General features: G+C 39.3%; 1 protein-coding gene across 1 annotated transcript in view; it reads left to right on the top strand.

The window, feature by feature from the left end:
• Positions 1 to 4,420: 4,420 nt before the first annotated feature.
• The window catches only part of LOC149819081 (regulator of nonsense transcripts 1 homolog), a 63,508-nt gene continuing 51,481 nt past the window's right edge, over positions 4,421 to 16,447 (top strand). The window contains exons 1-11 of the mRNA XM_089984070.1: positions 4,421 to 5,153; positions 7,304 to 7,555; positions 7,676 to 7,846; positions 8,113 to 8,163; positions 8,381 to 8,473; positions 8,611 to 8,706; positions 8,870 to 8,920; positions 9,011 to 9,129; positions 11,754 to 11,862; positions 14,102 to 14,224; positions 14,331 to 14,402. Coding sequence (XP_089840196.1) covers positions 4,620 to 5,153; positions 7,304 to 7,555; positions 7,676 to 7,846; positions 8,113 to 8,163; positions 8,381 to 8,473; positions 8,611 to 8,706; positions 8,870 to 8,920; positions 9,011 to 9,129; positions 11,754 to 11,862; positions 14,102 to 14,224; positions 14,331 to 14,402 — 1,671 coding nt within the window. The 5' untranslated portion in view covers positions 4,421 to 4,619. The remainder of the gene's footprint in view (positions 5,154 to 7,303; positions 7,556 to 7,675; positions 7,847 to 8,112; positions 8,164 to 8,380; positions 8,474 to 8,610; positions 8,707 to 8,869; positions 8,921 to 9,010; positions 9,130 to 11,753; positions 11,863 to 14,101; positions 14,225 to 14,330; positions 14,403 to 16,447) is intronic.

The following is a 16,447-nucleotide window of genomic DNA, read 5'->3' as shown; positions in this document are numbered from 1 at the left end:
GCCCGGACCCGAAGATCCTGAAACAAACAAGGCACTCATGGATTTTCTCATCGCCAGAGAGGTCAGGGAGGTCGTCGAGTCCAGCCAGAGCACAGCTACCCTTGGACTTCTTATGTCCGGCACGGTGGCCGCCGAGGGCTCGGTAGGAGGGGAAGATCTTTTGGCAGGTGCCAAACTAGAACTTCCGATGACGACTGGGCGTTGCAGAGGAGGAGGAGGCGACGGAGGAGTCTGGATGGGGGCGAACGTCGCAGGACAGGAGCATGAGGGAGATGGAGACGTTCTCCTTCGGCATGGTGTCGGAGATGGAGACGTTCTTCTTCGAGCGGGGGCAAGGAAGAAGCGACGAAGGCAAGCTCTCCTCCTCCTGCTTGGCCGGTGGAGCTCTTTCGTCTAACTCTGGCTATCATGGATGGTGGTGGTGGGGGCGATGGAAAAAGAGGTGTCGATGGCGAAGGAGAACTCGGGATCCGATAGGAACGAAGAGGATCACCCTTCGAGAAAAAACCAGGCCATGTGGACCTTCCATACAAATTTATTTTCACAAAAGCTTGGGGAAAGGAGGATTTCATAGGAAAATCCCACATCCTGCAAGAAAATGTGCCGCCCATGTGGGCCGACCTTTTTCTCATGACGATTTTCATAGAAAGGTACTCTGTTTTGCTAATCGATCAAACCCACAAGATCCAAATTGTATGTGGATCCGGGTCTGGTCTGGCCATTGCTGGCCTTGGCCTAGTTGTTTTGGGGCATAGGTCTAATCTCAATCAACATTGCATGCATGAAATGAAAGGATTGAACCAGGTATGGACCTACATAAAAAAAAAAGGAAATTTGCAGCCAGGGCTGAACCAACCTAGTTGTATGCTAGGTTGAGCGTGGATCCGGATCTTATCATGCTTGGGCCCCGCAAACAAGCCCAAACCTGGTCTGTAGTGGGGCCACATAACAGACAAACAACAATAAAGAATAAAAGAAAATAGACCCAACAAAAAGAAAGAAAAAGAGATTCTGGACGTCTGGTCCTTGCACCATTTAAAAAGCAAAAAAACATTAGTCAAGGCTAGTGATGTAAACGGTTTAGATCCGGTTCGCCCATTGCTATGGCCAAAGCTGGTCTAATCAGATTCGAATCCGGACTATATGTAATTTATTAGCTTAGGGATGCCAATGAATCAGGATTTATCCGATACCTGATCAAATTTCCCGGATTTTCTTAGCAAGAAAATTTTCAGAATAGCTTAACATTTTGTTTTGTATAAAAATATCAAAAAAATTCTTAGTACACTAAGAATGAACAAACACTATATAATAAATAAAGAAAATTACGAGCACTGCAAAACTAAACAACAAATAAATGACATCAAACTGATGTAAAATTGTCACAATACATTGAAAATCAATAAATGAAATTTATCATAATTTTCATGCTATGTGAATTTATGAAGATAAATTCTAAATATCGTCGAAGTCTGTATCAGGCATTAATTATGATCAAGACAAAAGAAAAAGAAAAAAGTTGGCCAAAGCTTGTCTTTAAAGTAAGAAGATATTAGCTTACCCTAATGGGTTCCAGACACCTTAGTGAAAACTGCTAGAAGGAGATTTCTTTTTTTTCTTTTTACCAAATTTGACCCATAAATGTGTTCAACATGGTCGCAGTAGTGAAAATCGACTTTTAGACCATAATTTTTATGTAAAAATATGATTTTTTTAGAGTAAAAAATTATGTAGGATGCTGTTGATTTTTCCATCCTTAACTGACATACACATCAAGAAAAACGTGAGACCACCCCATACTTCTTTATATATATACATATAAATATATATACATATAAATATAAATATAAATATAAAAATATATATATATATATATATATATATATAGAGAGAGAGAGAGAGAGAGAGAGAGAGAGACCACCCCCAAAATTAGAGACCTAACTGCGCTGGCTCTACCTGCCGTACTTACGATCAATGTAACCCCCCCCCCCTTGCCTTTGTGCAAGTGGTTTCTTAATCCAAACATGTAGATGTGTTTATCATCGCTTATTTACTAAAAAACATGCACTGGATAAAATCAATTTAACAAAAATTCTTGATTTTAAGTTAATAAGTTTTCAGTATAGTTGATTTTTATCATTGACTTAAAAACAAATCTAAACATAAAAAATGTTTATATGTTTTCTACTAAATAAAATGTAGATATTATTGAACAAACACACATGCGAGTACACTTTCTATAGGAGTATTGGTCAGTTTGAGAGATAAATGGTCCAAAAGATACACCACTTTATAAATATATATAGATACAAATATAAATATATATAAACATACTTATAAACATACATATAAATAAATATATAGTTATGCTATTAAAAATAATAAACTACTATTAAAAATATTAAAATAATATTGAACGTGTCATGACATGTTGCGTGGTGTATCACTAGACACGGGATATTAAATGGCGTATCCTTCTGATATATCTCAACACTGCAACCCTTAGCACACATAGCTCAAGTTAAAACCAACTGCTAGACTAGGTCAGTGCTTTCTTCCACAAACTTAAGGGATTGTTTCGACCAGTCCCTCTAAGTCGCGCGGGACGCCACGGGACGCCACGGCCACTTGGATCATGTTTTTTAACAAACGTAGGATGCGGCAAACGTGCATAACACCGTCCACCGCATTCAAAAAATGGCTTAAACACCGTTCCACCCCTTGTTAAGAAATGTACCGAGATGAGAGGAACAAAGTTACAAAAAAATTGAGACCCACCTTGACGGGAGTGTCATTCTCTCTTTCTCCTGTGCAACGTTCATATGGGCGGAGGGGCAAACAGTGTTTTAGCCAAACCTAGTGGCCGGCGAAGGTGAGGCAGCGGCCAGGCTGAGGGGCCGGCAGAGGTGGGGGCGGCGCCGAGGCTGACAACAAGGCTTTCTTCCACTCTCTTTGTCTCTCCCAATTCCTTTTTCTTCTTCTTTTTCGCTCTTATTATTCTTTTTTATTTTATTTTATTTTGAGGTTGATATTGGGTGGGTATTATCTTCAGGTTGATATTGGGCACTTATTTGTTGATTAGTTTTTTTTTTGTATTTTCTTTAATTAAGATTTTTTCTTTGATTTTCATTGATTATGGTTTTTTCTTTGATTTCCATTGATTATAGTTTTTTCTTTGATTTTTATTTTTATTGATTAGGGCTTTAGATATTTAATTTATATTTTATTTTCTTATAGTTTATGTTTTTTTATTATTTATTTTTTTGCATTTTAGGGTTTTATATTTTGTTTATAAAAAATATAAATATGAATTCTTATTTTTTGTTCTTTTGGTTTTTGGTTTTTGGTATAAACATATGAATATGATTTATTTATTTATTTTTGCATTTTTGAGGTTTTATATAAAATGAATATGAATATGCATTTTAGGGTTTTTGTTTTGTATATAAAACTATATGTATTGTTATTTTTTCTCAAATTAATCATTTCTCAAAAAATCTGATTTTAAATTAAAGTTTTTTATAATTTTTTGATTAAGGTTTTCTTTAATTTGATTAGAGTTTTTTTTTTTATGATTAGGGCTTTGAATCATATTTTATTTAATTAAGATATTTTTTTATTTTTTGATATTTAGATCTATATTCAAAACAAAAATTCATGATTTTAGATATACCTTGATAATTAAATCTATATCCAGGCCAAAAATCTCTAATAAACTTGGTAAAATATGTAAAATGGTAGGAAGATAAAGTCATACTATCCAAAACAAAGTAATCCACCAATTATCTATGCCTGTTCAAGTTGTCTTGCTCCTCGTCACCCGCAAGAAATAGGGATATCAAAGGGTTGGACCTAATCCTTCATCCAACACGAATCCCAACTCCGATAAAGAAAACATAGTCTAATTAATAATCTGCATTTGATTTAAGTTTTCATTAGTGAATCCGACCGATATCCAAATCCAAAATCCGGTTACATGTGTCTAGTCGGATATGGTGTTATCCTTTTTTTCATCCGAATCCGTCTCCAATTAGTTGGATATGATATTGGATACATCAGACCCAAATCCAAACTATTTACGTCCCTCACAAGATTACAGAACTTGATCTTTTAGTATATCAATAGGGTTCACAGGTAAAACAAGTGCTCATCCGATTGAACGATTATGTCAGTATTCAATCTTAAGAACGGACCATGTAGTCCAGAGATCCGATAGTTTTTTCTGCATCACCGGCATGAAATTACGGAACTTGACCTTTCAGTTCATCTACGGGTCAGGTTCAGGAGATAAAATAAGCGGTCATCCGGTTAACGGAAACGTCATGAGCGAAACCTTGGGTTTAACCGCGGTTAGTTCTCTTAACTCGTCACTCGATCAATTTCCGCCCCACCCCTCTCCTTCTTTTTCACATTCCTCTCTTCTCTCTCTCTTTCTCTTCCCTCTTTCTCTCTGAAAACCGTAGGGCCCTCTCCCCTCTTCTCTCTCTTTCTCTTCCCCTCTTTCTCTCTGAAAACCGTAGGGCGTAGAAACCCTAACCCTAACTCCAGCGTCCAGAACGCATCAGGGTACTCCCTCTGCGAGGGGAGAACGAAAGGGAGCTAGGGTTTCTCCGTCACCCATGGCCGCGCAGCCCGTGGTTCCCAACCTCTACGAGACGGCATCGCAGCCAGACACCGGCGATGCCTACACCTTCCTCGAATTCAATACGCAGGGCGACGACTACGACTACCCCGAATTCAGGGAGCTCAGCCAGCCGATCAGGGCGCCCGTCTGGTCCCCCGACGGTCCCCACCTCTCAGCGGCCGCAGCTGCCACCAGCGAGTCAAATGACCGAGATCTGCCTGCAGATGTCGCCTCCTCTGCTGCCGCTGGGGTGTCGTCGTCCCCTGGACCTGCCAGCACGAAGGGCAGGCGGTCTAGCCAGGGGGTCGCGGATGCCCTGGCTGCGGGGATCAGTGGTCTGAACTTCGAGGAGACGGGGGACGACGAGGGGTTCGACTTCGGCAAGGGAGGGAACTTCACCGAGCATGCGTGCCGGTACTGCGGGGTGCAGAACCCCGCTTGTGTGGTCCGCTGCAATGTGCCGTCGTGCCGCAAGTGGTTCTGCAACTCGAGGGGCAACACGTCCGGGTCTCATATCGTTAATCATCTGGTTGGTTATTGTTTTCTTTTCTCTCCTTTTTATTTTTTGTTCGTTTGTGTGATGAAATATAAACCTCTTATAATTCTTTTCCTTCACCTTACTTACTCTGTTTTCTAGGGTTTTTGGAACAAATACTTTGTTTTGATAGATATGCAATTCTGTCTTTGGAGAGAATTTACCATTGTTGCTGTGTGCGTGCTTTCCTAGGTTTTCCTTTTTCTCCCCTCCTGTTCACTCGCGTCATCTCAGGGTGCGTTTGGATGCATACAGTTTTCTAGAATTAGGTAATTGCAATAAAGGAAATAGCAGAATATCTGAATTCAACCAATTACAAGCTAGATACGACACCATAAGTTCAGAATAGAAAGGATTGTTTCTTTTATAGGTAGTCTGAAAAGAAGGAAACTATGCACTTCGAAGGAGAAAACTGAGGAACACTTAAACGATAGAATTGGGTCCATTAACATAAGTTGAATACTTAGATGTAACTATGTAGATGCCAAACTGATGGCTGAAAATATTTTTGTTATAAAGCTTCGAGGATTTCCACAATTTTAGTGCGCTTATGGACTGCATATTTCATAGGAAAAGAGATGTCCTCATATGAAAAGTAGTCATCTGACAAACCTTCCTATGAAAAATTTCCCTTTGTTTCTGTGACAGAAAATTTCAACTGGATGTTTTTTAGCTGTTTCAAATCATATGAATTTTTTTCATGGAAAATTATCATCTGTTAAATGATTAGATGGTTTTCATGCATCATTCATATATTAGAACCGATAAGTATTGACCTCAATATGGGTTAAAAGAATTCATGAAAATGAAAGTGACGATGCATTGCAATCACCCAAAAGGGCCAAAACTTGAAATGATGAAGAGATAAGAGACGTCCTGATAACAGAGCAAGGTTGAGACAGAGGTGAATCAGGAGTGCTGCCATCATCATTGTGATGAAGAGAGCATTTGATGATGGTTGCTTTTATGGGGACCTTGCATCTTCGATCAAGACACTTGACATCTCTATCTCTTGTTCCCCTGGCACCTGAAAACTATTCCCAGCGATTTCCATCCAACCAAAAGTAATTCAAAACCTGATTCTGCTTGCCTTACCTAAACCTAAGGTTTTTTGGGTTTAATGACAATTTCAATTAGGGATGCACACGAGCCGAGTTCGAGCCTGGGCTGTTCGAACTCGGCTCAGTTCAAAATGACTTTGTCCAAGCTCGGCTCAAGTTCGGAGCCGAGCTTGTAAGGCAGTGTTCGAACTCTGCTCGGTTCCGAGCTCGAGACGAGCCGAGCTTCAACAAGATATAGTAATTTTTTTTGCGGAGGACAAATTTGATTCCCCGACCTCTTTAACGTTAACCAAGTGACCCACCATTAAGCCAAAGCATGTCTTTTGACTATTATCACTGAAAAAATTGTATACATACTAAAAATTCTCAGCGAAAAAAGGCGCAAAAGACAGATTTGAACCCAACACGTTCTGAATAAAGACTAACGGCCTACCCATAACAGTAACAATGCACTTTTGAATTTATTTGCAAAGATATTATATATATTGGGTTTGCAATGAGCCGAGCCTGACGAGCCTTATCGGGCTCAACAGGCCGTTCAAGCTCGGCTCGATAGCTCGTCCGAGCGTCATACACAGGTTCAAGCTCGGCTCATTTACAAAGCTGACGAGCCCGAGCTGAGCCGAGCCGGCTCAGTTCAGTGTGCATCCCTAGTTCCAATGGCAAACCTAAGTAGCTTCTACCTATCATCGCACAACCAAATGAAGGAATAAGGGGAGGGAGGCATAGATAAGGGGAGGTTGTAATAGTGGATCAAGTTGGGACAGGAGAGGAAGGGAGAGCATGCGGATGAAAGTTCAAAGTTCCAGCAATGAAGAGAGAGGGATGCAGTGAGGAGAGAGTAACGACAAATGAGGCTAGATGAAAATTTTCATCACCTATGGAGGTGGAGAAAATTTTCATATGTATGGCTAGGGAAAACTTTATTTGTTTGCATGTGCACTGAATGGAATATTCAGTTCCAGTTATGCTTTCCTGTCCTATAGAGAAAGGGGCATTTTTCAGCATGGAATGTTGGTTTGGTTTTGGGTTCCTATATTTTTTCAGTCATTATGTTTGACATTTTTTTTTCATGTATGACAGGTTCGAGCAAAACACAAGGAGGTCTGCCTTCACAAGGACAGCCCACTGGGAGAAACCATCCTTGAATGCTATAACTGTGGTTGTAGAAATGTATTCCTTCTAGGGTTTATTTCTGCCAAGACAGAGAGTGTTGTGGTTCTCTTATGTAGGGAGCCTTGCCTGAATGTCAATGCACTGAAAGATATGAATTGGGACCTGAGTCAGTGGTGCCCGCTTATTGATGACAGATGCTTCCTTCCATGGCTTGTCAAGGTATGCTTTTCCTTCTTTCTGGGCTATTTGGGTGTCAAACATTTCATTGGGGTTTTGTTTACTTTTTTTTATGTATTTGATGCACGTGATATGGTTGTTAACGTTTAGTGTTATTCCCAGGTTCCATCCGAGCAGGAGCAGTTGAGAGCACGCCAAATCAGTGCTCAACAAATAAACAAGGTTGAAGAACTTTGGAAGACAAATCCTGATGCTTCTCTTGAAGATCTAGAGAAACCTGGTGTGGATGATGAACCTCAACCTGTGGCCCTCAAGTACGAAGATGCTTACCAGGTATCTGGGTGACCATGATACACCTTGATAATCGCTGTATTTTTTTTGATATATTTGGTTTGAATGCAATTTGAAGCTTAAAAATGTACTGATATTTTTTAATAGGTTTCCTTCTCCTCTTCCTTATAATGATTTGAAGCGTTAATGCCAATTCCTTTTATAGACATTGCATCTTTGTAACTTGGATGCCAATTTTTTCATTCTTATTTCCAATTACTGGAATGTTTCATCTTAATTTGACTTGTGAAGTGGCCTCCATTTTGCAGTATCAAAACGTTTTTGCACCGCTTGTAAAGCTGGAAGCAGATTATGATAAAGTATGAACTAAGCCTAATTTTTTGCTTTCACTTATTTGATCTCATTTATTCTGATCAATATTGTTTCAAGCATTCTTCGCTTGAAGGCTTATTCTTTTATATTGGATAATTGTACTGTGCAAAACTTTAACATTTTCATTTACTAGCATGCAGCTTCTTCAAGAAATCTTGACTTTAGTTAAATTTTTGTCTGCACTTGCCCATGATTTTGATGTAGATGATGAAAGAGTCACAAAGTAAAGGCAATGTTACTATTCGTTGGGACATTGGCCTTAACAAGAAGCGTGTTGCATACTTCATCTTCCCAAAGGTAGTGTTCTTGTTTAATATTATCTACTTTTTTTAATATTATTTTTCTGGCTTGGCGGTGGGCTATTCAATCTCTTTGTGCACATTGTCCTGTGACCTTATCTTTGACAATTTGTCAACTATCTCGCATTGCAACAGGAAGATAATGAGTTGCGCTTGGTACCTGGTGATGAGTTGCGATTGCGATACTCCGGTGATGCAGCCCATCCTGCTTGGCAGTCTGTGGGGCATGTGGTAGGTCTTGTTCTGCAGCATTTTTATCTATAATTTGATTCTGTGATTGATTTTGCTATCTAATTTTGCAAATGAGAAATTGTCATGGAATTGGTATTGACTTGCTAGTATTTATCATTTATTCAAATTCTTTTGAAGTTAATTATAGTCATTTTTGTCTTAGATCAAGATGACTGCACAAGAGGAGGTTGCTCTTGAGCTTCGGGCTAGTCAGGTATGCATTGAGTTTTGCTCTATGTTTGGAATAAATTGGTGCAGCTGTGTTCTTGTTTCACATGGTGGACTACATTGCCATATTTTCTAGGGGGTTCCGGTTGATGTCAACCATGGTTTCAGCGTAGATTTTGTTTGGAAGAGCACTAGCTTTGATCGTATGCAGGGAGCAATGAAGACTTTTGCTGTTGATGAAACAAGTGTCAGCGGGTGAGTTTATTTCCATATTTCCTCCCATCACTCATTGCTTCAAAAGATGTTTTTCACCTACCTAATAAGTGTTTGCCATTTGTGTTATGCTTGACATGTCTGTGTCATGAATGGCTTCAATTACAAGCTTTGTCTGACTAGAAGAAATGACCTGCTGCTACTGTCTAATGTGAAGACCTTCATTGGTCTGCAACTTTAGTATCAAGTATACTGTGGTTATAGTATGGTTGTTTGGTGAATGTGGATTGAACTTATGTCCAGCTTATCGTTGAAGTAGTGCATGTTAGTTGTTAATGTATCTAGAAGGACAATGTTATCCTTAAATTTCATCCAGTCAAAAGTATATGTATATATGATATGCTTAATTCCAAATAAGCGTAATATTCTTAATATGGTGTAGCCTCCTTCACAAATGTGGTCCAGATGTGCTAAAAATGTGATGTGGTTTTAATGAGTAATAAATGCTCAAGTTTTTGCATATTGACAAATCCATGCCTAACATCTCAAAAATTACATTGAACTGTATGGGTTTGCAAGGTTAATCTCAGATGATCGCTCAGTTGACTGTAGGTGATGGACACCATCATCTTCCTATTAAAATTATTCATATACCCTTAAGTGACAAAATGTCCAAAATATCCTCCATTTCACTTTTGCATGTAAGCCAGTTTCACTATAACTATGGACAATGAAAAGCGAACCGACGTATCGCCGGATACCAGCAAATGAACCTCAACACAGAGAGGGCCACTGAGGGAGCTCAAGCCCTAAAGATCTTCAATGAGAAAGTGATCGCAGGCAGAAACTGCAAAAGGAGGAATGGATGAGAGTTTTGGTGAGTTTGGAGGAAGATTGTGAGACAAATAGGGCTTTAGGTGGTGGTGGTGGTGGGGGGGGGGAGAGATGTAAATCAGGGTTATTGGGGGAAGATGTGAGGCCAAGTTTTGGCGTATTAGCAACTTTTTCTATGTACCGTCAAAATAGTTGTCTGCGGAATGGCTATTGAACCAGAGCTCTTTGCATCCCTAATCCTCCACCAGGCAGTACCCAAAAATCTTCCACTGCTTTCATTGTTGCCATTATTTTCATTGTCTCTTTCTGGTTATGGGTTTTAACTTTTAACTGTGGTTTTGTACAATTGCTCTCTGTTAGAAATGCTTGTCCATTTTGGGCATTTTCTGTGCCAAAGATGGGAAAACTCATCTGATTTCTAGGGTGATAATGCTGGAAATGGGGACCTCATCTGATTTGTGGGTGAGATATGCCGGGAAATGGAAAATCTCATCCGATTTAGGCATGAGATAAGCTGAAAAATGGAGAACTTATCAGATTTGGTGGTGAAATCTGCAGAAAAAGCAAGGTGAAAGAGGAGCCCAGCATACAAGAAAGTGAATTGAATGGTAAATGGGTCTTTTTCTGTCATTAACCATTGTCAAACCATGGTTAAGCTAATGGAGGTGCTCTCAGGTGCCTATTTGATACATACTATCCTATGTCACAGGGATTCTCCAAGACAGGTGCCGCACCCCCACGTCGACGCGACACGGGTGCGGCACCCGGTGTGGTCAACCCGAGCCTGGGTGCGGTCAATGCACCCGCACCCAGGGTCATTTTGGTCCATTTTTTTGATTAAAAAAATCTGCTTTGGAAAATAAAAAAAGAGACCCTTGCTTTAAATTCATTTAAAATGCATTGAACAACATTATTTTCAAGTGAATAAATTCTCATTAAACTCTCTCTCTCTCTCATTTAATAGTAATAAAACTTCCTCTCATCCACCAAAAACATAAAACGAGTTTCTCAACAAGGCAGCTTTGGAAAGTGTTGATAATGGAAAACTGTTTCCTAAAATCTATCTTGGAAATCAAAAGCTTTCATTGAGAATAGGAAAGGTCTCCTAAAGTCCAACGTGTAAATTAAACCCATATTTTGAAGTTTTAAATGATTTTATTTAGATTCTTGGAAATTAAAAGCTTTCATTGAGAATAGGATAAGGTCACCTAAAGTCCAACGTGTAAATTAAACCCATATTTTGAAGTTTTAAATGATTTTATTTAGAAGTTTCAATTTTGGACCCCCTTCTATATCTATTAATCTATATATATATATATATATAATTTTTTTTTACATTTTTGCCCTTGCCGCACCCCTCACGCTAGGTTTTTGAAAGTGCCGCACCCGCACCCGCACCCGCACCCGCACCCGCACCCGCACCCGCACCCATGTGACATAGATACTATCAAATATTGTGTTGTTAAATGTAATTTTTAAACGTTAAGTGTGGTCGTAAAGATGTCAAAACTTGGGAGTGTTTTTGTAAATCACTAAATTGTTCTTTGTTATATTTTGTATGTATTTATTAATATCCATTTGTGTTCAATACATGTAGGGTATCCATTGTGATTTTTGCTTCATCTGCAGTTTTGATCACTTCATGTTGGCTGACATGTTTTTTTCCATTTGCACTAGTTATTTGGATGCATTTTCGTACTTTGTTGAGTCAAACTTCTTTGATATCAATGTGGGGTTTTATCTTGGTGGCTTCTTTTTTCAGTTGTCTTCAGAAACTATTTGCAATTGTAGATCTGATGCTGACGCCCTATGAAATTTGATTGCAATTGTAGGTACATATATCATCACTTGTTGGGCCATGAGGTTGAGTCTCAGGTGGTTCGTAACACACTGCCTCGTCGCTTTGGTGCTCCAGGCCTTCCAGACTTAAATGCATCACAGGTATAAGTATCTTCTTTGTTTGACTCTTTTTCCTGTGAAGTTTGTCTCATGTAATGTGTGTTTGTGTTATTTTGTGATGTTAAAATCTCCTTCATGGATCTGTCAACTGTCATCTGATTGTAGCAAGACTCAGACACTCTAAAAACACCATCTTTTTTAAAGTATCCCCATCAATCATGCCTGTTGTGGATTCTGGCAATAGTAATAGGGCTGGTGGCTGATTCTTGCTACTTACTGCTAAAGGAGTCTGTATAACAACTTTACAAGGCTTGTTGTTATGGTCTTCTTGATTTGATTGTGTGTTACTATGTGTTGCAATCCCCAAATCCATGCATGCCACCTATGAACATACACAATAATATATGGGTTGAAATTTTAGCTACTTTTGGATGTCATGGGTTCGATCTCTTTTGCTCAGTTATGTTCTATATCACAGGGATTCGGCCAGACAGGTACCGCACCCGCGTCGACGCGATGAGGTGCGGGAGCGGGTGCGGCACCCGGTGCGGTCAACCCAACCCTGGGTGCGGTCAACACACCCAGGGTCATTTTGATACATCTTTTTGATTTTTTTTTTTAAATTTTGCCCTATGAAATGGTACAAGGGTGATTCTTTGGACAAATCAGAGGTGCCGGAAAAATGCAAAGGGTGTTTTGGAAGGGGTGTTGTTTTAGAGTTGATACCTGGGGATTTGAAGGCAATAGGAAAAGGTTTCAGAGTCCTTGTTGCAGTAGCTCCCGCTGCAACTGCACCACCGGGGACATCGTATAAATCGCTCGACCTGCCCTCACTGTTATAAAAGGTGGGGCTGTTGTCACAACGGGAGAAGGGAGGCATCCTAAAGGGGAACGCATCGGTGCGAGACAGCTTTTGAGGCGCCGGACTAATACCTTCCCTCTCTTCACCGGAATCATTCACGGCCAAGGCTGCTGCTGCGCCTGCAAAGCTCCCTGCTGTGCCTGCACTACTACTGCCCCGGTCTCTGATGCGCAACCAATCTCCCCCTTTCATCCTTCGCTGCTTCCCATGCTTCCAACATTTGGCCTTTGGGACAAATTAGTAAAGCTAACGCTGCTGCCCCTTATTACTTCAAATCACATCACACTAACCCTTTACATGTCTAGAGTGTTGCACCCAACCAGGGTTGGGGACTCTAACCAAAGTTCCTTCACGTGATGCACTAACTAATTGCCCCCAACTAGTCTCACCTCCACTTCCAGAAGGAAAAAGCACAAAACACAAAATCTCCAAATATCTTATTATATGTCATAAAGAAATCTAAAAATGTAAAGGTAGAAATGATGGCTGGAGGCGGTACGGTCACGGAAATAGAGGTCAAAACTAATAAGATATTGACTGGTGATTTTAAAGCCCGAGTAATTACATCCTGACCAAGTAGATACAATGATATTCTACTTAAATTAAACTAATGGGTCTTGGTTTGATCTTCTTTATAACCATTACAATAAAAAAAATGATGTGAGCACTTGATGTGGTGAAATGAGGTTTGTGGGTCAGAGGGGAAAGGGCGGGCAGCTAAGGTCAAGGCCATGCCCGGCCAGTTAATTATTTTGCTAGAAAGTGACGTGAGCCTAGCTGGTGGTGGTATTGATTAGGCCTTGCCCGGAACAGAACGGCCTTGCCCAGGACCCGTGTCGGGGAACCCGGACCCTTTATATATATATATATATTTTTTTTTTTTAAATTTTTTTTTTTTGCCGCACCCCCGCACCCGGGTTTTTTGGAAGTGCCGAATCCCCGCACCCGCACCCGCACCCGCACCCATGTGACTTAGGTTATGTTTATTTTGGTAGTTGTGCTTTATGTTAGAAATAGTCTGCTTAATCCTGATGTTTTTTTTTATAGTGATAATAGTTCTCTTTTTTACTTCAAAAGATCCTGCTTTGGTACACCATTTTTGTCCAATGTCCATGTTGGTCAGTCTTCTGTATGTTCCACATGTTTATTTTACCAGCCATTCTTGTTTTCTATTATGTGGTACCGATCTCCTTTATTTTTAGTTCATCCTCTGATATGTGAATGTACTATTTTTTTCTTAGAAGATGCCAGTGAGGTAGGAGGTGTTGGTGTATCTGTTTGACAGTCATGCTTCCTTTTTCCTGTCTTTTTTGTTTTTTTGTTTCCTTCTGCTGCTGATAAGTTTAAGGTGGATTCAAAAGCTTGAAGTTTTCATAGGAAGGGAATGCTGGATGATAGATTCATCTTGTCAACTCGCAGGTTTTTGCTGTTAAGAGTGTTCTGCAGAAGCCAATCAGTTTGATACAAGGTCCTCCTGGCACAGGAAAGACTGTAACTTCTGCAGCTATTGTGTATCACATGGCCAAACAAGGGCAAGGTCAGGTAAGCGATTGTCCTATATATTTTATTATCATCCTGGCACTTTGGTTTGCCTAATTTGTTATATTGGATTTTCCTCTAATTATTGTTGATATGCACTTGATGTTAGGTCTTAGTTTGTGCACCAAGTAATGTGGCAGTTGATCAGCTCGCTGAGAAGATCAGTGCAACTGGTTTGAAGGTAATGACATGTCTGCTTTGTTTTTCAAAACTTTATGCCAGATGGTTGAAGATGTTTGTTTCATTAACGTGTTTCTCTTTGCATTCAATATGTGCTCTTTGTTGAATGCCTGCAATCCTTTTTTCTTCTATTTGTTTTCTTTCTTGTTTTTTTTTTGGTGGGGGAGCGGGGTGGGGGTGTTTGAAGAAATTGATATCCGTTTGCTGCTATATTGATTTTTTTTTTGCGTTTGTCTTCTTAACGTCTGTTGGTTGATTGAAAATGACATTTTTCTTTTATTGGTTTTTGCTGATGGACTTCTATTTTGTATCCAAGTGAATTTCCTGTTCCTTTTAACTGAATAGTTCTTCCTTAGCTTGTTGAAGTTACCATTTTCAGGCAGCCTTTTTATCAAGCATCATATACATTGTTATCTAGTTTCATGCAAATTCTTTTTTCCCCTTTCGACATGTATGTGAGGGTTGGAGTTTGCATGAATGTGAAATAAGATATTTTCTTTTTGCTTATGAAGAGAAAAGCAGCAGCATGCGATAAAGCATCACTGTGGATGCTATAGAGAGAAAACTCCATTTGTTGCAATTAATATGGAAAAGGTGATTTTATTACGAGATCTTCAGGAACTTTTTGCATGATGGCCCTCTCTTTTCATTTGAAGTAATAGAATGTATTTTTGTTGTACAGCTTATCTTCCATAGAACTGAACTCTGTATTCTATATGTGAAATAGATTTTCAAATTTTATATATATCAGTGCTCAGATGCATGGCACATCTTTATTTGTTTCCTTACTCCAAATTCAGATTTGTGAAGATTTAAACTTATTGTCATAAAGTTCTATGATCTAGAGTAATGCTCACTAAGTTTATTTACATCCCGCGCTTTTGCAAGAAATGATTTTATTTCCTTAATTTTCTAAAATCATCCCTTTCTCTTGACAAATTTTATAGCATGATATGCTTGTGCAAGGTTTATTTATAGTCACATTATCATCATTTATCACCTTTACGGTAACCAATAATGAAATTATATATAGATTAGATGGATGATATGACTCCCATAGTTTGTTCAATTCTCATTTGAAATGAAAAACTGTTTTTCCAAAGCAACTATTAGGATTGTGGAAAAAAATTGTGGCCTTAAATCAAGAGGCCAAGAAAAAATTGATCCAATTGAATGCGAAAGAAGCCAAAAATGTTGACTAGAAGGTAAGAAACAGCAATAGCATTTAATGCATGTCATCATGTCTATCCATAGATGACTTCATGCGAAGGGATTTACATTGCAGGGTGTAATTTTGTAGGTGAACTTTTTAGTGGGAGGGGTTGGTGGACCAAGGTGGTGGGAAATCTTTTTTATCAGATATCATTAGTGTACAACCGATAGTGCAGTTCTGAAGCTTGACTTTCAATTTTATCTTGCCACTAACTTGTTAGCTTCAATGATTATAGACCCTTTCTCTCTTACTACTGTGAGTCTAGGACCTCTAGCTCTGTCTCCTAGAGCATGAACGTTTTCTTATCAAGTTGGTGTTGAATTCTAATTTGTTTGATTTGAGTTGTTTGTTCAAAGACATCTACAGGGAGACTCATCTTTGTGCCTTTTTTGGCTATCTTGGCTCGGCATTCCTGATTGTAGACCCATTCTCCACATAGGTATTGGGGTTATAGGTACCTTCCTGGAATGAGGATGTTTCTGTCTACTTGCTGGTGATGAGTCAATGACTATCTAGAATATTGGTACTTTGGGGAGCCTATTGCTTTTATATGGGAGGAGTAGGGTTATGCAAAATTTTCAAATGTTTGTGCAGGGTAGAGGGGTTGAGAGGTGTTGGAAGACACTATGGTCATTGGTAGGGGCCATAGAGGGGGACAATATGGTGGCAGATGTGTCTTAAGGCCAGTAACATGACTTGTTTTGGAATTTGAATGCTTCTTTGACCTTGCTTCCGTTGTATCCTTGCATCTCTATTTGACCAAAAAAACTTTTCATGTTATAATTTTATCAGTTTATTCTGATTTGGTTCTCCTTGCTTCCTCTTTTGTCTTA

Source organism: Nuphar pumila, chromosome 13 (genome assembly GCF_984573655.1).
Source record: "Nuphar pumila chromosome 13, dmNupPumi1.hap1.1, whole genome shotgun sequence".
In the NCBI taxonomy this organism is placed as follows: Eukaryota; Viridiplantae; Streptophyta; class Magnoliopsida; order Nymphaeales; family Nymphaeaceae; genus Nuphar; species Nuphar pumila.
Note: the sequence above shows the minus strand (reverse complement) of the source record. Positions and strands in the feature narration are given on the sequence as shown.